Source organism: Strigops habroptila, chromosome 7 (assembly GCF_004027225.2).
Source record: "Strigops habroptila isolate Jane chromosome 7, bStrHab1.2.pri, whole genome shotgun sequence".
Lineage (NCBI taxonomy): Eukaryota > Metazoa > Chordata > Aves > Psittaciformes > Psittacidae > Strigops > Strigops habroptila.
In genome coordinates, this window is record NC_044283.2 from 8596794 (window position 1) to 8618643 (window position 21850).

Below are 21850 nucleotides of genomic sequence, written 5' to 3' on the forward strand. Positions count from 1 at the left end.
ACATCAAGGGAATTTCTGCAAGAATTAACACCTAATTCCCGCACAACCCACCCCACCCTGGTGTAAAGACCTGTCATTCACTTGCCCTCTTCTACGCCAAACATTTCAGTTACAACACTCATCAGTGTCCAGCTCTGTGACTGGCATCTCATCCAAACAGCAGTAAATTCACACTGAATAATTAAAAGCAACAGAAAAATAATGGAGCGATTAGGTTTCAAAATGATACATTTATTATAACTAAACAAAGGACACAAGCTCCAAATTAACTTAAAAATTTTATAGTGCATTATGGCAAACACAGGACCAGTATGCTCAGAGCACAGACAAATGATTTTCAACTTAAATCTGCAACACAGACTGAAATTCTTCAACTGAAATGCAGAATTTGGGTTACGTATGAACAACAGAATATAGGATTATTCTTTTACTTAAATATACCCAATAATCTGATATAAACAATTTAAAAGTATTTAAATACATGCTGAAGTAGCTAAAGTTTAAATGACTAGCAAGGTACATAGATATAAAGTTACAAGAAGTATTCTGGAGTTGTATAAAAGGTGTAACTTTTTCCCCCAGACAAAGCCTACGTAAGTGTAAAGTACTGACTATCCTGTCAAAAGATCAACCTCTACCTGCATGCAGTCCTGCTGACAAACCACCTATTGAATTAGCTTCCTGGTACTTAACCTGCAGGCAGATTCACTCTCCCAGTATGCAGACAGTGATGGAAATCTCAGTAAAAACCATGTTTTGAGCTAACATGAAATGGAAAGAAGTTCTCCAATAAAATAGCTCCTGCTTGTTTTGGAGGGGAAAAAGATATTACATCCTACTTTACTTCTCTTCCCTGTTGCTAAAGAGTTTTTTAAAAGCATTTTATATGTTCTACATTTTTCCCCCCAAATAATTTATAATCAAAATCTCATCTTATTTGAATCGGACACAACCCCAACACTGGTCCTACCGCTTACCTCACTCTGAGCTTAGAGGCTTTGCCTGTGTAAGTCACAAAGTCACCAAAATCTCACACATCCTTTCAATTATTTAAACAAATATTTACATCTGATTAAATATTCCTTCAGGAAATAACTTCTGACCAGTTACTGTACACTCGGAGTTCATCCTTTCTCTGAAAGTACTGCAGGTTCTGGGCTTTTGGTCAACACGAGGGGTGACAAAGCATGTTCTCTGCAGCTAGTCCTCAAGCTGGAGTTGTCTGGACAGAGCTGCTCGGGACGGTTCAAACCCGGGGAAGCATGAATCACTGCTTTAAGCTTGCAGAGCATGTGCTGAAGCTCAAGTCCAGCTGTCATGGGTTTGCCTGCTTTCAGCATCAGAAGGAAGATATTTGCTATGGTCGTTGCGTACATCCTTCTAAACGCTTTGGGTATCAGGGGAAAACTGACACTTGTGATTGACACTTAAATGTATTTCATGTGACCTGTTAAAATTTCACAAGATGCCAAATTGCAACCAAGTCTGAAAGCTAAAAATGTTCACTAAATGTATCACAATTACTTTAATGAGGACATTCTTCATTAAAAAAAAAATAGCTATTTTTCGCTCCCTTATTTAATCCACAGGAAATTTTAGTGAACAGTAAACACAGAAAAAGAACAGTAGAAAAAAAGATGTCTTAAACTCCCAAATACTACAATCAAATAATTTACTGTAAGGACAGTTAAAGCTCTGCAAAACTTTTAAATCAATAAAATAATCTTTGAAAACAGCTTTTTCTGCTACTTCCCTGTTTTCTATCTGCACGCATTCAAGTGCATACAACTCTTAGGTTTCTGATATTCCATGGAAGGTAGCAGACAAACCTAGAGTATTTTTATTGTGTTGCAGGAATGTCAAGTAAGATTTTTATGTATTGTTTTCAAATTGAAAGACACACAACTGCAGAATTTAGCATACTTCAAAGCCCATGAATTCTAATTGTAAATTATACAACATAAAATTCAGTTTTAAATTGTGGGTTTTTTGTGAAATTACCTTTACTCTTTTCATCAAAGAGAAGTTGTGTTTTTCACACAGCACCTAGTGAAGTCCTATCTTCAAAATCTACAAACTGTCTTTCCTGCTGAAATCTCCAAGTTAATCTCAATTTACATGGAAGAGAACAGCCCCTTGTGTAGGGCTATGTTAACTACAAAGGTTGTACTGATGTGAAATTTCAGCTTTGTCACAGCAATTTTACACTTCAGATACAATTACAGTAATTCTCAGGAGGATCTTACTGCAAGTAGCTTTCTTTGCAAACTGTACAGAATATTAACTCAATACTTGAAATAAACACTGACCTTTTTTCTACTGTACATCTTACTGTACATCTTGCTTTGGAAACGACTAAATACAGTGGTCCATCATGCAAGCCATGAGACTGTCAAAACTTCTTTTGTTCCACTAACTTCAAATAAGTTTTTACAAATAATTTAGCCAATCTAGATAAATACTGAACATGGAATTATGCTGAAATATGCTCGGGAGTCAACATTTTCTATGAAAAGATGCACCTATGACTAAAAGCACTAAGTACTAACTGCGCACCTCAGTATCACTGTGTACAGCGCCATTGTAAGATGTGCTCTCTACAGTGTATACAAGATGAAGAATGTTCGTATATTTTGTAAATACTGGGTGCAAAATAAAAATAGGATAGAAAACCGAACCACAACCCTGCTGGTTCAAGTCACACTGTGTGTGTTTCATCACAGATTTTAAGGAAGAGTGGAAAATTTAGGCTACCAGGAATTATGGAACATGCCAGAGTTGGTATTTTTGTTTTTAAACAACAAAATTTACTATGAAGGACAGACATTAATGAGTAAACTTTTACTTACTGTCAGTATTTAATCACACAATTAAAGGCAGTAACTATAACCAACTGATTTGAAAGCCAATGATGTAATCAAAGCACTGACAATACCAGACATGACTTGTTGACTGCACAGTAAGCGAGGCCATGAGATGAAAGTATTCATGAACTTTGACTATACCTGGCTAGTTATTTTATACCTGAGATGAAAACTGAGAGGTAAGAGAACTGATGTAAATAATTGTCAGATGAAAAACAACAAAACATGCCAAGATAAATGCATTTAAAAAGAATATATGCAAAAAGCTCACAACTGACATTTTCCCCTTATGATTGTTTTCATTTTGTCATTTAGACAAACGCTTTAACTCACTTCACCGTGTGACAGATTCTGTTCTGAAACTATTTGAAAGGCTCCTGTGATTCCAATGCTTTAGTAATTCATGGAATTTTGAGCAGAAGTGACATCCTCTACTCCCTAGTCTTAAGAAATTTAAGGCACCCGTAAGAAGCAAACTTCATGGGAAGTTTCCATTCTAGGGAAAAAGGAAACTGATTTTCCCTTCGAGAAAAGAAAGTAACATTCATGAATTCATAGAAGTGATTAGAATGCCACATTCTCTGTCAGTGAGGCAACAGCTGAGTGATATTTAGCTTAAACAGAACTCAACCCAAAGAGCTGCTACTGAAGCCACAGAATCTTCACTAACAGGTTATAAAATACGTCATATTGTGACAGAAGGGGAAGTTTGTATTAAATCTTGAAAAAGCTAAAAGATAGAAGCAGAGCAAGGTTGGGCCCCATGTAATGATGAAACAAAATAAATGAGAAACATTTTTCCATGATAGATAACAATTTATACAGCAAACTTGCAAGTTTAATGGATCACTGTACCACAAGAATGAGTGCAAATACATGATTTTTGTGGGCAGGAGCACTGCTAAAGGAGCGTATTTTGTTTTCGTCTGTATGGAATGACAGTGAATCACTTCTCTGATGAACGGAAATTTCATTCCATAGGTCAGAAAACGTATCTACGATTTATTACTAGAATCGGCTCGAAACATTTCCCATAATCACAAAGCTCAAGTAATATGTAGCCATTAGACACAGAAAGATATACAAGGTTTTGGTTACAGTTGAGATTAGCTTCAGATTCTGAAGCTTAATTCTTTACTTCCACAGCTTCTTTATCCTGCTTTTCCTTTGCTTTCTCTTTTTCTTCCAGTTTTTCTTCTTTTTGAAGCAGTGCCATAATCTCAGCAACCTGTGTGGTGCCAATATCAATATCTTCTTTGTCAATCAGTTCTACTACCTACATCAACACAAAATGAAATTGAGAGCACATTTAGTTTTTACATGATTGAAACATTTTCATGTCATAAATTCTGTTAAGACAAAAAAGCAATCACTTTTCCCATGTTCAAGAACTACTTCATTGTTCTCTTACATGCAACACAAATTTAAACCACAACCAGTGCCTTAAATATCTCCAGTATTAAAAAGACAAAACTTCAAGCAAATGATCTAGAACTTCTGACCTCAGCACACAAAGACTTATATTTTAAAGCATGAGTAAAACAAACCCATTTATTGTATCTGTTCCTGCTGAAACAGTATTTAGGACAATACTTATTTTCTAGGCTTATTTTTATCAAAAAAGACCTACTGTACTCAACAGGCACAAATTTACAAAAACCTAAAGCAGAGGGGGGTAGTTGCCTTTCAGAAAGCAAAATGAAACATTAATTTAGTAGGTGATTCCAAATTCCTTTATAAAGCTTTTTGGACAAATGTGTTCTTGGCACAGCTCCTCAAGTTCCTACGATTATTCTGCACTATATGCAGAATTGAGAAGTACCTATGCTGCTAAAGGTACAATGGATGTTTAGAGCAACAGAGAAGATAATCACCACTGGGACAACTTCAGTAGAAAGGAAAAATGTGTTTCAAAAGGTTGCTACTGTTATTTTCTAGCTGGCCATAGCTTAATTGCTATTTCTGTATTGAATAGGAAAATTACTTGCAAGGAAGTAAGTTTTAGGACATCTCTAAATTTACCAAGTGAAAAAGAAACAACAGAATGAAGGAGAAATGTAAGAGAAAACCTGAAAGTGTTCGCAAAATAAGAGAACAGAACAAGTCAGGCAAAGAACACAGGTCATTTACAATGATCCTAAAGGATAACTGATATCAAGACTGTGGCTAATAGCGGTATTCCTAAAATAGTTCTTCTTATAAAGGTCCTTCCCATTCTCCCTCCCATTCATAAGCAGCACAACAAAATTACTGTATTTTACAGAACCTGACATAGGCATACAGGAAAACCTACAGCTTTAAAGGTAACATGGGTAACAGACACAGCATAAAGATTATTCCCCCCTTTGCCTCTCCCCCCAAATAGCCATATAAATTCTGAAGATGCTACTATGTATTGTAAGATCTATTTACAACACCTTACCAAAAACCTCATTGGCATCACTCTTGCAGAAGACAGCAATATGAATTTAAGTCAAAACAGGTATAATATCTGAAGGAAGGCTAGCCTGATTTTCTTTAAGTAGTCCACAGACTTACCTTGACAACATTATTTATATCGATTTTGCCATCCTTGTTTTCATCTAGTGCCTCTGCAATCCTAGTCAGCTTCTCCTCTGGAATCTTCTGTATTTGTTTCATCACATTAATTAGCTCGGCAATACTGACGAGATTCTCCCTGTAGAGCAAGCACAGTCTGTACACGGCAAGCAGTTACTCCAAAGGAGTAAAGTTGACAAAAGGCAGTACTGAAAGTCGCTACACTGCGAGTGATTTGTACAAACACCATGTATTTAGAATCCTGAACACAATGCAAAATAGCAAGAATGAGTTACTGATCAGCAAGCAGATTTCCAATGCATCTTTAGCTTACCATCAAATCTCATGCTTCTAGTTTCCACATGCTTTATTGCACAAATACGGGTACCCAGTAGGCATATGAAATTAGGTTTAGCACAGTTTGTGTGCATCTAACGTCTTTGCAGCCCCCTGCCCCATTTAACAAAGATGCAGTGCCATGCACCTGCCATCCCTTTAGACTGAGAGAGGCTGGCCTGCAAAAATTAATGCAAGCCATAGGAAAACAAAAGCTGAGAACTTACTGCTTTGGCAATTCAGCTCTTTTGTTAAATTAGGCTTCATTTGCTCGTGTCAAGGAATAGACTTTTTAGAAGAAAGAACTAAACTTGCCATTGTGACTAGCAGGTTTCAGATGTTTCCACTGGCTGCTTACTGAATCCATAAAGCTAAAATTGTCTGTCTTCTGCAACCTAAAGCCTCTGCTTGCCTATGTAGTTCTGCTATCTGAAGAACCATCTTCCAGCAAGCTCAAGCTCGAAGATGCAGGAGACAGTGAACCCAGTAAATATTAAACAGAAGGGCTTTAACAGTATAGTCCCAGCTCCATACTGGGCCCTAACTTCTGGGCACAGACTGAGTTTTACTCAAGGAGCATTTCTCAAGCTGCCACTAAATGTTCTGGACTTGTGCTGTTTCTATGGCTCTCGATGGCTTGGGGATGCACCAACTTCAAATTTAAAACCCAAGCCTTCAACAACTAAACAATCTTTAAACTAATAATCTTCAGTCATCCACAATCACCTAAAAATTATCCACAAAACCATCCATTACATAAAGTATGATTACATTCTGTACAAGCAGATTTTATATTGTATTTTTCATTCACAAACTTGGATGGTTTTGATCAACTTCTCTGTAGCACCATCCATATGACTGCCTTAGTCTTAACATTTGAAACAAATGACCATTTGCCCTGGAGACTGGAAAAAAAAAAACCCAAAATTTGGAAGCACCAAAAGCAGAATCCATATTTCTGTTTAGGAATGCTCTGTGGGAGCTGGGAAGCTCTCCTAAGGAATCACACAAAATGGTGTAAGCATAAACTACATGAACACAGCATTTATAAGCACAAACTGTGAGAATGACAGTCACAGTTTTTAAGTATTTCAGTGCCTGTAAGATGCAACATATGGCCCTTCAATATGATTGCCCAAAAGACTCCCCAGTAACGTTATGACCTGGAGAAATGTTGATAAATGAATTTTGCAATGAAACTATCACAAAGGATCTTTCAAAAATCTGCAAGTGTATTAAAGTTGAAATGAAGCAAATTGTCAGGAATGGACCATGGAAAATTATCTCCTTACTTCCATTACACCTATTCCCTTATTCCTCTCCAGATACAGAACAGACCTTACTGCCATTTTTTTCCTCACTGTCACCTTCAATGCTGAAGAACAAACCTGAATATGCTTACCACATTATCGTGTGCCTTTTCCATCCATCACACAGGGCAAACCTACTGCGTGAGGAGCATGACTAAAGACATGATTTCACCTGCATCACTGTTAGTGCTAGTAACAGGACAGTAAGACACTAATCAACACTTTGACTTTCAGAACCCCCTCAGGACTAGCATATGGGGAATTCTACCTGCTCTTTTCCTTTCTCATTTCAATCATATTTAACATACCTTAGAAGAGAGAAAATCTACAGCACAACTTTGTTAATTGTATTTGAAAATAAATTAACATTCTAAACAACAACTCACTTGCTAATTCTCTTCTAGTCACACATCTGACAAAAGCAAGACTGAAGATGAACAGAGACACATTCAGTGCTCTCGAGTCACTCACCCAGCAGGAGGACCATCAGCACCTTCCACCTGTACATCCACCGTCTTCTCAGTCGTCTCTAATTCATTGATAATTTTGTCTATCTGACCAATCATTCTGTTCACCCTCTTGGTCAATCTCTTGCTTGCCTTTGACTCTTCCACTGCCTCTTCCTGGCCAGTTTTAGAGAGCTCTTTTATCTCTTGCAAATCCTAAAAGAAATGGTCAAGAGAGAGAAAAGTTTTTGTCAGGGTGAATTCTCAACAACAGACACTACTGACTTCAACTAGAATTTCAAGACAGGAGCTATTTGTAAATGAAATGCAAATGTATAGACCTATAAAGCCAAACTGGAATTAGAACAATGACTTTTAACAATGCGCCTTTTTCATGTGCCCCTTAAATGTTATTTTCCACCTCTTTCATAAGATTGGATTAAGATTCATTTTACTTAACTTCAAGTACCTGTAATAGTGACATCTATGTTTGACAAGACAAGAACTGCTGCATGCAGCACCTGTTAAGCCTAATCACTCTGGGAATACAAGCAGGAACAGGATTCTCATTTGGTGGGAAGTATTCCAATGACTTTAACCAAGCTTTAAACACGTTACATAAATGAGGCTCTGCATTGTCCCATACAAAGTTCATTCACTCAGCTACTAACTAAAGGCTAACAGACATCCAAGCAAGATCATATTTAATTTGTGAATCATTTATGCTAAAACTAAACATGAACAGAAATAAAAAAAGAACTTCCATGCTCCATTCTTCACCTCATTATATTCCTGGATATCGCCCTTCAATTCCTCAAGCTCCTCTTTTTCCTTTGTTAGTGATTTTTTCTGTTCCTGCAGCATGGCACAAGCATCGTTCAGCATGTCAATCTCTTCCTTAGTGATTTCCTCACCCTGTGACAGAAAATATATACAAATTAGTGAAAGACACATTTGTGATTTTCACAGAATCACAGAATTGTTAGGGTTGGAAGGGACCTCTGGAGATCATCCAGCCCAACCCCCTACCAAGGCAGGGCCATCCAGAGCAGGTTACACAGGAGTGTGTCCAGGCAAGTTTTGAATGTCTCCCAGAGAGGGAGACTCCACAACCTCCCTGGGCAGCTGTTCCAGTGCTCTGCCACCCTCAACATAAAGAAGTTCTTCCTTATGTTGAGGTGAAACTTCTTGTGTTTTCGGTTATGGCCATTGCTCCTCATCCTGTCGCTGGGCACCACTGAAAAGAGTCTGGCACCATGCAACATCCACCCTTGAGATATTTATATGCATTCATGAGATCCCTTCTCAGCTCCTCTTTTCTAGACTATACAGGCCCAGCTGCCGCAATCTCTCCTCATAAGAGAGATGCTCCAGACCCCTGATCATCCTTGTAGCCCTCCACTGGACCCTCTCCAGTAGCTCCTTGTCTTTCTTGTATGGAGGAGCCCAGAACTGGACACAGGACTCCGGATGTGGCTTCACTAGGGTTGATGGGGAGGATCACCTCCCTCGACCTGCTGCCACACTCCTCCCAATGCACCCCAGGATACTATTGTCCCTCCTGGCCACAAGGGCACACTGCCAGCTCATAGTCAACTTGTCACCCACCAATACTCCGAGGTCCCTCTCAGCTGAACTGCTCTCTAGTAGGTCACCCCCAACCTGTACTGGTACTTGGGGTTCTTCCTCCCCATGTGCAGGACACTTGCCCTTGTTGAACCTCATTAGATTTCTCTCAGCCCAATTCTCCAGCCTATCAAGGTCCTGCTGAATGGCAGCACAGCCTTCAGGTGTATCAGCCACTCTGCCCAGCTTCATGGCATCAGCAAACTTGCTGAGGGCACACTCTAGCCCTTCATCCAGGTCACTGATAAACAAGTTGAGTAAGACTGGACCCAGTATCATTCCCTGGGAAGCAGCACTGACTACAGGCCTCCAGATGGATTCTACTCTTTGAACTCTGCCATTCAGCCAGTTTTTGATCCACCTCACTGGCCATTCATCTAACCCACATTTCCTAAGCTCACCTACGAAGATGTTATGAGAGACAGTGTCAGGAGTGTTAACTATACACAGATTAAACACACACAGATCCATTACATCTACAACCAGAGCAAATGTCCCCCCAAATAGGTATATTATTTTCAATAACACAGAAAGATAAAGGAGACACCAAGGGATGTTTTGTGCTGACTTCAGTTTCTGCACTGGTGGTTAAGAAATTGCAATCTACTAATTGGCTGGTTCTAAGTGACAGGGTGTGGTGAGAGGATTAAAACTGACGGACAGTCAAGCAACTTACCATGGCTCTTACATGCATGCTGTGATTATTTACATTAAAAAGTATGAAAATGTACATTTATCCAGATTACCTTAATGCCCTCCAACACTGGTGCTGTATCTTTCAGTGTCTCCGCGTGCATCACCGTCTCTGCCTTTGCCAGTTCTAGTTCAGTATCCACAGCTATCTGACTTTTCTTAACTTGCAGAGTAGCTGCTTCAAGATCTGCTGCTGATTCCACATCTTTCTGAATTTGAAAGACCCATGAAGTTTCAATTAAAACAAATTAAAACAAAGATAACATTATCTGTATTAGCATCAGTAAAGCACAACTTCTCAAAATAGAAACAGTTGCCAAAATATACTGGGACATTTTCATGAGAAGACAATGTTAAAATGCAACATATTGAGTGGTTTCGCATTAAAATACCCACTTGCACTTGACGAACTATGCCTGCGAGCTCCTGAGGCTTAATTCACTAGCAAAGCAGGCCAGCAGCTTTTACAGTCAACTACTGTACAAGGACATTACCAGATTCATGTCAAATAGGAAGAACCAAAGATAAGAACATTTGAAGTACAGGTGGGGGAAATAAAACAAACAAAACCACCATCTTTGCTAGAGGAATAAAAGACTTCTATTACTCTAATAAAGAGGACAGAGAAATCCAACATATGTAAGACTGAGACAATCTTTTGTTTCACAGTGAACCCTCCTGTGTTGAAATCTATTTTAGTATTCTCCCACATCTTTCATATGTGGATTTGAAGTCCAGTTTCGTGCAAGTAACACCCAGACCAGAGGCAATAACTCACAACATACAGGTTTTTACATCAGACATTTATTTCTCAATAGTTGAGGGCAGAACTTACCACAGCTGCAACCTGAAGGGTTTCTTTGGCTTTCTCTACAGCTTCAGACAATCTTTCCATCTCTTTTTCTTCATTTTCTTTTCTGATGGCTTCCTCCTCCTGAAGTGTTGCTTCCAGACGCGCTTTGTTATCTACTTTTTCACCTTCAACTTCTGCCACTTTGACTTGAGCCTCTTTGGCCTAAAAATAATGTAAGAAGTCTATTAAAGTCTATATGTGTGTATATATATTTGTATGTCTACATTATGTAAGAAGTCTATATATCATTATTGACATAGGTAGTACAGGTATACTAATGAATACACTTAACCACCCCCCAAAGTTACCCTATTTCTTTGAAAACAAGAACTTTCTACCCTGAAATTATGTATGCTTTTCATTCTCTTTCTCTCAAGACTACCAATAATCTACTCTGATCATTTTTCTCTCTACACAACATCATCAATATTTTCATGTATTAATGTCTTTATATTGCCCAGAGTATTTTTATATTGCCCAATGTATTGCTTTATATTGCCCAATGTATTGCTTACATTGTTTACGTAAGCAAAAAGTGTGTTCTAAATCTTTTTATGCTATTACTGTCTACAGTCATGCAATCAAATATTGCCTTTACTTGCTTTATTCTCAGACTCCTCCACATATAAGCCAACTTCTTCTGTGTTTGAAAGCCACTCAAATAAACCTACCCATGGTTTAGCTTTCCAAGGAAAAGACAGGAACCAAGAAGAACATCTACTTCTGTGAATGGATTTTCAGTGATGATACTGAAAGCTGGTTACAGACTAAGGACATCAATACTTACAGCACTCTCTGGTAGTGTCTGAAGTGTTGTTTTGAGCTGATCAGCTGGCGAAAGGGTATCGGGAAGATACATGGCTCTGGATAAAATCAGCAACGAAGTAGGGATTTCCTGGTTCAGATGCAGATCTAACCACTATAAATGCAATACACAAAACAAGCCTTCAACTTTTGGATGTTTTTTCTGTTTTAAAGATCAAGTGAAGCACACACAAAGTAGTAAATACTCTTTTTTTTTTTTTACCCACTATTTATCAGTCAATATCCTGGCACAAGAACTATAGGCTATAAACAGCAAGGAATTGCAACAACTGCATTTAAATGTATGAAGTATTTTGGCTAATGTAGTATTTCAAAAAGTATTGAATGAACATGCGAAAAAGAGTTTTATTTCACATGCATCTTCCTCTAAACCAGACAACACCAAAAGACAAAGAACTGATCTACTTGGAGAAAAGTTCTTTACAGGGTAATACAAGTAATTAACAAAACCTACCAAAATTACAAACATATTTTGGATATGTTGATGTCTAAGTATCTACCTGCATCACCAAAACATCACGGCCCAGTCAAAAGCCAGAAGCCCACTGCTATTACTTACTTATACAGTACACATGACAAAGCTTATTAAGGAAAAAGACTGTTTTAGCCAAGCCTTAAATGAGAACAGATGCAAAATGACTTCTCAGAATCATCACAAAAATCAGAGCCAGCAACTGAAGTTAGGTCTGTGCAAAAACACATCGCAAAAACATACCTGTTTGAGCTGTTCCTTGAGACGTTCTTGTGTCACACCAAGAGCTCTCATACCTCGCGCACGACAAGCTGCCTGCAGCTCTTTAACAGTCAGGCTGTCGACTCCTTCTTCAGCAATAAGCTGCACAAAGAATAAAATAAACTTTAATATGTAAGAAGAACCATCAGTGAACACCCAGAGTCCGTATTTTTACAATGGCCACTAGAGGCTGCTGTGATAACACAAAATAGCCTCCACTACTTAAACAGTGAACACAGAATCAAACAATCACAGAACGGTCTGAGTCGAAAAGGATCTTAAATCATCTAGTTCCAACCCCCTGCCATGGGCAGGGACACCTCACACTAGGCCATGTCGCCCAATGCTCTGTCCTTGAACACTGCCAGGGATGGAGCATTTACCACTTCTTTGGGCAACCTGTGCCAGTGCCTCACCACCCTCACAGTAAAGAACTTCCTCCTTATATCTAACCTGAACTTCCCCTGTTTCAGTTTAAACCCACCACCCCTTGTCCTATCACTACAGTCCCTGATGAAGAGTCCCTCTCTGCCATCCTTGTAGGCCCCCTTCAGACACTGGAAGCTGCTCTGAGGTCTCCACGCAGCTTCTCTTCTCCAGGCTGAATAGCCCCAACTTTCTCAGCCTGTCTTCATACGGGAGGTGCTCCAGCCCCTGATCATCCTCGTGGCCTCCTCTGGACTTGCTCCAACAGCTCCAACATCCAACTTGCTCCAACATCACACTGTATGTAGTCTTAACAGCTACATAAAGGTGATGTCAATCTCTGAGTTAGTATTTCCATCAGCTCCCTTACAAATTGTACTTTCAGAGAAACACTTTACTTTGTAACGTAATTACTTTAATTGTAATTAATGGCAGATTTAAAAAAGGTTGCCTTTTCCTTTATAAATTTATTTCTGGTTTTAAGCTCTTCAAGCCTTTTTGTTTCAAGTTAGCTCAGAAATAAGACAAGACGAAAAAGGAAAATTCCTAGAGCCATGTATATCCACACACACTCACTACTCTTACACATCCAAATTACTAAGCAGTGCCTCTTTAGAATGACTCACTTTGTCATCTGCTTTTATGCTTCTCAACCTCATTGTCAGCTGGAAGCGGAGAAAGTTATTTGTCCCAATTGACTGAAGTTCCAGCAATTTACAAAGTGCCACCAACTGAGGCCTGGTTAGATTGTCCAGAGTCAACTCGTCTTCAAACAGCTTTGAGAACCTTAAGATCTCCTCATTACTGGGTCTTTCGCCAGTTTCCCTGATCTGTAAGAAAAAACAAACACACACGAAGCTTGTCAAAGCAAATGCTGTTGTTGGGCATTATTTTGAATGAAAATAGTCACCTCGGTTGTCAAGTACTTTGCATCAACTTGGGGATAGGAAATAGGAGACAAGGAAGACATGAAAGAAACAACCAACTTACTATAAAAGGCAAAACTATTGATGGTGTTGATAGTTTCCAACCATACTGTATCATATACTTAAAACTAACAGAAGTTACATGCATCTGTATACTAATGAGCAGGTCTCCGAGTTGGCGCTGCCATGAGATACCTTAACAATAATATCTGAGCAAATAAAAAGCTGCTACAGAAGTCACACTGGCAAGCGTTCTTTCTGGTCCCATACTTACTAATCACTAAAAATCATATTAAATGCATCACCCTGTGAAGATGAAGTGAGAATTACGTCCAAAGGCAAGAATTCTGCAACGTTGGTGTCCCTGTGAAGCACAGATTTGGACACTTACCTACCTATATCCTCTTCACAACCACATTTGTTACAATACTGTTTTGCTTCCACTTCCCGGCTGTTCTGTAGCACCTTAGTGCAAATGCACTTGTAGTTGAAGTTATTCCAAAGTATAAAACACTATTTGGGAAGGACTCTACATCCTTCTTGATGGAAGGTTTATGCAACTGCTTGTACAAATGCAAAGTTAAGCTTTTAAGTTGTGTGTTGCCAATGACACTTCACAGTAATTAAATTCAAATACTGGAAGCACAGTTGGAAGAAGTAGAAAAAAAGATCATTCCTTGGTCTCATGAGATCACCGTAAAATGTTATCACCTGCATAAATGTTGATTTTTTTCTATTTTAAGTGTACTATCATCGAGTGCTTATTAGTGATGTCACTGAATCCAGAATCTATAGAACTTAACAATGAAATACTTCCAGTCACTTAACCCCTTCAGTCTTTACAGTAAGTACGAAGATATCAACCCCACACACACTTTTCCCAACCACTCTTCCTTCTTTAAAGCCCTGTAAAGAAAACATAAGCTAAATGACATCACGTACAGTCTGAAAACCTAACATTACCTATACAGCCTGATTGATCATGCCTACCTGTTTTACCTGCCAACCCCAATTTCTCAGTGAACAGCTACTGAGTACAGGAAGAGATAACAATTTGGAAGACAAGACTGAATGAGCGTAAACCTCCGGGATACTTGTGTAGCAAAGGAACCAAGCCAGAGAAAGAAAGGCCGAAGGCCCTGTTGCACTTCCCCAGCTCCTTCATTACAAGAGCCAAAACCAGAACTTTAGAAATATGGAAAGTGTTTTCTTCCTTGTTTAAAAGTGAATTTTGGCAGAGTCAAGTGTGTACTTCTTGAGAGTACAAACAGAAAGTTCCTAGTACCTCCCTAGCTACAAAGTAACACAGAAACTGGAATTCTGCAGAAAACATGCTAAGCCTTCAATGAGAACCAACAGAAAAAACTATCAATGGCTCTTGCAGCATCAAATATCTTCACTGCAGAAGCACCTATAGAAGAATAGCAAAAAGGTGGGAAACATTTAAGCTGCTTCTGGCTCTGACATTTATTATCTGGTACAGTGAAATGAGGTCAACAGAGTTTGTCCCAATGAATGAGAAATAGAGAGCTGTAAAAAGCACACCCCCACGCTTGAAACTTGTTTTTAATCAGAGGAACTCGGGACTTCCTCCAGCAAACGTGGAGTGATACCTCATTTCTTTCCATAGAAATTAACCACCAAATGTCAGGTTTCAGCAGCAGTTCTTTCAGAAGGACATGCAATGTTCCAAACATGAAGCATGGCAGTGGCATGCTCCCAGACTCTGCAGTGTCAGCGCTTCAGCTGCTAACTCCTATCACTAACCATTTAAAATTTCCTGCAGCTGAAAAAGAGCAGAAACAGATGAGTACACAGAAGCTTCAAAGTACATGGACTTTGCAAGCACATACCAACTGCCAGAACCTGCCAGCATCATTATGCGAGGTAACCTATGCAGCACTGTTGACATGACCTTATCAGCCCATCCTTTAAAACTTTATTCTCAGCAGGAAAAGCTCCAGCTAGCTGATAGAACTTGTGAAGCTCAGGTCTGAAATCCCCTGGCTTATGTGCCTTTTTCTGGGCAAATACATACTCTCCCCAAAGGAGGGGACTACACCCTTACCTTCAGCAAAGCACCTAGTCATGGTTGTTAACTCAATCTCTCCTATTCAGCAGCAACACAATTAAGAGTTGACCAAAATAAATCCAATCCTGAGAAGATTTAAGAAGATACCTTTCACCTCTCCAGGAATAGCTTATCATTACCTACAGCTTGATGAAAAGAAACACGGTCAAACCTAAAGACCATCAAAGTAGGAAGCAGATATAGAATCATAGAGTGGTTGGGTTGGAAGGGACCTTAAAGATCATCCATTTCCAACCCCCTGCCACGGGCAGGGACACCTTCCACCAGACCAGGCTGCTCCAAGCCCCATCCAGCCTGGGCTTGAACATTGCCAGGGATGGGGCAGCCACAGCTTCTCTGGGCAACCAGTGTCTCACCACCCTCACAGTAAAGAATTTCTTCCTAATATGTAATCTAAATCTCCCTCTTCCAATTTAAAGCCATTCCCCCTTGTCCTGACCCTACATGCCTTTGTAAGTCCCTCTCTGGATTTCTTACAGGCCCCTTTAGGCACTGGAAGCTGCTCTAAGGTCTCCCTGGAGCCTTATTTTCTCAGCCTGAAGAACCCCAGCTCCTTGAGCCCATCTCCATAGCAGGGCTGCCCCAGCCCTCAGAGGATCTTCGTATCCTCCTCTGAACTCACTCAAGCAGGTCCATGCCCCTCTTGTGTTGGGGGCCCCAGAGCTGAACACAGTCCTGCAGGTGGAGTCTCATGAGAGCAGAGTAGAGGGGGGAGAATCACCTCCCTTGACCTGCTGGTCACGCTTCTTTTAACGCAGCCCAGCACACAGTTGGCTTGCAGCCCAGCATGTCGCCGGGTCATGTTCAGCTTTTCATCAGCTGGAACCCCCAAGTCCTTCTCCTCAGGGCTGACATTTAGTGTCTGTGTCAGCAACTGCTTGTGAATAGAAAAATTCTGCAGCAAACATAGCACTCGCGTTCTACGAAAACCCCAGATTATACCACATTCGAGTCAGCATCCCAAAGGATTTCAGCATTATAGCAACTGTGCATTTAAAGAACTGGCTTTATAAGCAGAATTCAATTTGACAGAAAACCTTTTACTTTTCCCCCACTAAGTTTTAAATCAGTTAATCGGGAAAGAAATCCTTTGTCCCACTTTTTACACCCAGTGTTCAAAAAATAGGCCAAAACCTACATGAGTAATCACTGGGTGTATACTTTTATGTCAGAATTAGCTTATTAACAAAGTAAGAGAACAAGAAGTGAATGAGCAGAAATATACTGCACCTAGAAGCAAAGAGAGAGTGAAAGTACCAGCTACAATACCAGAGCTAAGAGCAGTAAAACTCCACTGGAGTATTACTTGCAAAGAAGGAATCTATCCCCCAAAAGTACTACATCCTGGTTCTTCAAATCCCACAGAATAAAGGTATCTGATGATTACCACAGGCCAAACAAAACAAACTATTTGCTTCGTAGGAAGAGAAAATACATTTTTAAGAAGTTTTACCTTTTGAAAGAACGTTGAAAAATCTTTTGCGACGTTTCCTTTTGCTGCTTTATTTTTTAAGGCCATCTCCTCAATTGTGTCTTGAAGGAATTTAGCCAATTCAAGCTTTACTCTCAATTCTTTCTTCAATCTTTCCTCCTGTAAAAGAAAATACTTCGTTTTAAAAGTTCTTTCCAGGCATACGCGCACTAAATACCACTTCTGTCTTCAGACAAGTCATGTGGAGCACTTCTCTAACACATCACAAGAGGATATTTGCTCTCACCAAAGGTCCCCAAATCACACTGAAAAATAGGGTGATCAGCTCAAAGCTCCATGAAACATGGGGTGCAGTAACAACAGAGAGAAGTGCAGCACGAGTGGCCTCACCTGCTAAAACTAACATGCACCCTCTGAATTAGTAACAAAAAGATATAAACTAACCAACTAGGTTAGTTTATTACCCTACCCAGCTGGGTTTGGGTAATTCCCAGCTCTGGTATCCAGCACAGAAACCCTACACTTCATCTCATCCAAACAAAGAGGAATTCATCACAGAATTAGAGCTTAATGGTTACTTAGATCCAAGTATACAATCATGATTGATCATATCTGTGACTGACTGAGATCTCACTATGTACAAACCTCATGGAAGTCCTGTATGCTCTGAACGTGAGAACATGCGGGGCTTTTTGGTGTGTTTTTACAAAGCTCTAACTAACGAAAAGAAATAAAGTTTAAACAAAACAATGCATGAGAAGCTACTTTAAACATTAAGTACACAGACAAGAAGTTTGCATCCAGAATAAGAACTACAAATGTTAAAACAAGGTCTGCAAGCTACAAAACAGAAAAATGAAGTTTCGCAGCTTTCATTTCTGCTTTGTAAGTCATAGACAATGGAGACGAGGAGAGAAAAAAACCCAAGAGAAGTTTACAGCCCAGATACCCACGCACCTGCATGTATATAAAAAGGTGAAGCAGGATGGGACTGCTTTGTTGTTATATGTAAATAGCAAGATCAGCAAAACAACATAAAGACAAAAGCATTCCCATAATACAAAAGGAAAATATAACTTTCAGAATTGTTCTGGTTTCTTTCTTTACCAGCGAAAGGTCTATTTTTTAACCAAACCATACTACTGGATTCTAAATTCAGACCTGCTTACCTTTTTAGACTTCGTCTCAAATGTAGAGGGAAGCATATTAGGGAACAACTTCAGAGCTACTGGAAGCAGAAATTCCATAAACGGGACCACGAGAAAAACTAGGAAAGGGACCAAGCGGAAAAGGTCGGCACATATTCGAAGAAACTGGAAGAGAAAGAAAAAGATAAATGTATTGATAAGCAAAATTTTAAATATTCATATAAGAAGACTTGATATGATCATCTACAGTACCACTTAAGCTTCACACATATATATATATTCAAACTAACACAGAAAAAGGATGTGACAAAGTCAGGTTTTAGTGTCCTTTTCTTCAAGTTGCTCTATACTACTGAGTGCCAGAGTTTCACCAGTTCCCAACACTATAGAAAGTATTTCTAAAGCCTCGCTGTGTCTCAATAGGATTACTGAACAAGTATCGCATTTAAACCTCTTAAAAGCACCTGAAAACAGGAGGTGGTCATTTGTTGTCGTTAAAGCTGCTTAACTTCTTTTATTCATCTTTATTTGTGCTCCACTACTTCTTACATGCATGAGCTACTGTGGACTAAGTAATCAAGAAGAAAATGAAATATCCCTCCCCCTCTGCCTCATAACAATTGTAATGTACATTTAAATCCAGGGTAATGAGCCCAGCTTGGTAGATTCTTTTATTTTTAAATCACTGCTTTTCTAGAGCAGTAATCCTCTGAAACAGGCCAGTGCATTAGTTACTGAATCTTGAACTGCATCAAATACTGGCCTTCTGATTTCTATAGACCCACAAATGTATGTATAAAGCTGTAGAGTCTATAATCAAACCTTTTAGGACTCACTGGAAGCTTAATAACTTGGTTTGTATTGGGGAGTGCAGATTTTGCTTGACTCTGCCTCATTTTACAAAGCAAATAAGCGTTTATTGGGGATATCATCAGCTCCTAAATCAGAGACTGAAGGTCACATGTACACTACAGTACACTATCGCCAGAGCACTGTTGTTCAACATCATCATTTGCTAAACACAGCTATGACTGGCAAAAACTGGCAACATAAATGGTATTACAGAAGTAAATGCATGCTTCCCCCTCATCCCCTCCCCACTGCTCATGCCAATCCAGGGGAATAACAGCAACAACCAATATAGACCGCATGCGGCTGGGATGGCTTTGCTAGAACACAGAGCTAGTAAAACTTCAACCACAGCTTCCTTAGCATAAAACCAGCCAAAGTCTTAAATACTGTTTGAGGAAGGTACAAACTCCACAGATCCAAAGTTGGACGTTTTGCTTTGAATATAAAAAATTCAGTTTCCCAGAAGGGATGCTTTGGTCCATTGTTTACAGGCACAGAGATATTTCCATTCATTCCAATCATAGAAGATAAATGACTACCAAGGACGTCAAAAAGATCTAAGAAAGTTTGGAAGAAAACTTGAAAAGTCAGAATAAGTACATTTTCCTCAAAAATTTCTATAGAGGGAAGCAGAGAGTTCATATTTCTACCCAGTATCTACTTTTAGACAGCACGTGCAAGTATTTGTACAGGGCAAAATCCACATCCAAGGAAGCAGTTTTACAACTGGATTAAGCTAACCTAACGCTACCCTGAGACAGTGTATGAAGAGTCATGAACGTGCACTGGCAGTCACAGTGCGAAGGTACACCACTGGTTCAACTAGAACTAAGTCACAAATACATACACAGACAAGCAAGAAAAGATCAATACAAACCAAAAGAGAAGGTGCTGGAAAACTTAAGCACCAAGCAGGACCGGCCTTTCTCAGCAGCTCAGTCCTGGATCAGCTTCCATAAATCATGAAGCTGCACACTCTGTTATTTCAAGGAAAACAGCCTTGCACAGGAACCTAATACAATGGTGCGTGATTACACACCCGTTATTTGGCAGCACAGCATGAAAAACTTGTGACTACCCTGTACCTGCTGCTATGGTTCATGTATCCACTTTTCCCGCCCCGGCAGTGCTGAGGAGTTTCTAAAGCTGATGTACTTGCCACAACTCCACAGCGATTGCCATCTCCCTGCCATGTCCTGAACCACCCTGCTGTGGGAGGCAGCACTACAGCAATTAGTTTTTAACAGCCAGTATCATATTATACATGTTGTAGTTTTTCTTGCCTTCTCTCCCACGTGTAGATATGTGATCCTGCTGAAGCCAAACCCTACCAGCAATTGTAAAAGCTGGATTTTGGAGCTAACTTTTGGTTTACAGAAGCAATAGCTCTCTTGTATTAGCCATGCTGCAACTGCTTGTTAATGTGGTTAGATTACTTAGATATCTTTCCATTATTGCCTCCAAAGAGGAAGGAAAGGGCAGGCAGAAATAACTCCTTTGTGAGTCTGCGTGAAGATAAGGTTTCTCCAGCATGTCAGTTCTAATGCACTTCAATACATTTAAAGCAATATGTACTTCAAATACATATATATAATTTTTAATTCAGGAGCAACTTTTGCAAAGTTGTAGCTAATTTGGCATCAAAGTTTCAAGACTTCTTTAAATCAGGCAGTACACTACCATTGAAGGCTGAAGTGGTAAAATTAGAGCTGTGTTGAAACAAACTTAAAATAAGGTTTAAAAAAAGCACATGTAATGGGTTTTGTTCTGCTGTAGGCCGGTTTGCTTGTCAGTGACTCTGGGTTCTAAAGCCATTCAAGAGACAGGACATCCCCTACCTTCATATAAAGAAAACATAAAACCTAGATAGAGAAAATAACATCACTGTAGTTCTTAAAACCAGTTCATCTACATCTTCTACACTGGATTGCACAAAAATATACACACCACATCATTAGATAAGAGACAGGCTACATCAATGTAAACACTGATTTGTACCTGTACGATAGATCTCAATTTTATTTAGAAGAAGGGAATTGATAGTGAAATTGCACAACTGCACAAAACAAGAGAATTTAGAAAGGCCAAATGCCAGACCACTGTGTAAACATGAGAAAGACAGCTCTATCATCACTAGATGACAAAACTAAAGGGCAAGCAAATGAATAAATCCATCTACTGATGGAATAATGCATGTGCGTCCAAAGACAATGCATTACTTCTAATTCATGCCTTCTAGAACGCAGCCCTGATCTTTCAGCAGATGTATTTCCATGACATTCATATTTTACTGTTGCTTATGTCATTTCCCAGAAGTATGGCTCAGTGAACATGAACCAGGCAGGAAAACCAATGGTTCCAATCCCGCCCTCTGGAGGATTTCTGATCCTGTTTTAAACCATGAGTTAATTTGCCTCACTTGGTTTTCCAAGCTTCCCAAAGCTCTCAATAAGCCAGCATGAGCCAGAACTGCTACTTCAAGAAGTCCTGCAGTCCTCATTCGCCCCTATCCTCAGTTACTCTTTCTTGGCACTACATAATCTCCTCTCTTACGTCAGCGCAGACTGTTATATTTATTGCTGAGCAACGTTTCAGCTGACCAGCTGCCAAGCATACTCTTGGACCAGCAGAAGGAAAAGGGCAAAAATAAACAGCACGAAGATGCTGAGAAGCAATACCACCACCCAGTTGTAGAAAGAGACCAAATGTAATCCCAGATGAACACTGCTCCACGTGCATTTAATTCTTGT

The 21850-nt window shown here is 39.5% G+C and overlaps 1 protein-coding gene across 4 annotated transcripts in view; it reads right to left on the reverse strand.

Annotated features, from left to right (window-relative positions):
- Positions 1 to 210: 210 nt before the first annotated feature.
- LETM1 (leucine zipper and EF-hand containing transmembrane protein 1) overlaps positions 211 to 21850 on the reverse strand; it is a 31892-nt gene continuing 10252 nt past the window's right edge. For 2 of the 4 annotated variants that reach the window (XM_030492822.1, XM_030492824.1), the window contains exons 4-14: positions 18270 to 18413; positions 17122 to 17259; positions 13277 to 13480; positions 12207 to 12326; positions 11454 to 11585; positions 10649 to 10828; positions 9867 to 10022; positions 8275 to 8409; positions 7520 to 7710; positions 5403 to 5559; positions 211 to 4140 (exon numbers count right to left, since the gene is read on the reverse strand). In XM_030492822.1, the coding sequence (XP_030348682.1) occupies positions 3991 to 4140; positions 5403 to 5559; positions 7520 to 7710; positions 8275 to 8409; positions 9867 to 10022; positions 10649 to 10828; positions 11454 to 11585; positions 12207 to 12326; positions 13277 to 13480; positions 17122 to 17259; positions 18270 to 18413 (1707 nt within the window). In that variant the 3' untranslated portion in view covers positions 211 to 3990. The remainder of the gene's footprint in view (positions 4141 to 5402; positions 5560 to 7519; positions 7711 to 8274; positions 8410 to 9866; positions 10023 to 10648; positions 10829 to 11453; positions 11586 to 12206; positions 12327 to 13276; positions 13481 to 17121; positions 17260 to 18269; positions 18414 to 21850) is intronic. The other 2 variants (XM_030492823.2, XM_030492825.1) reach the window with 2 other exon arrangements.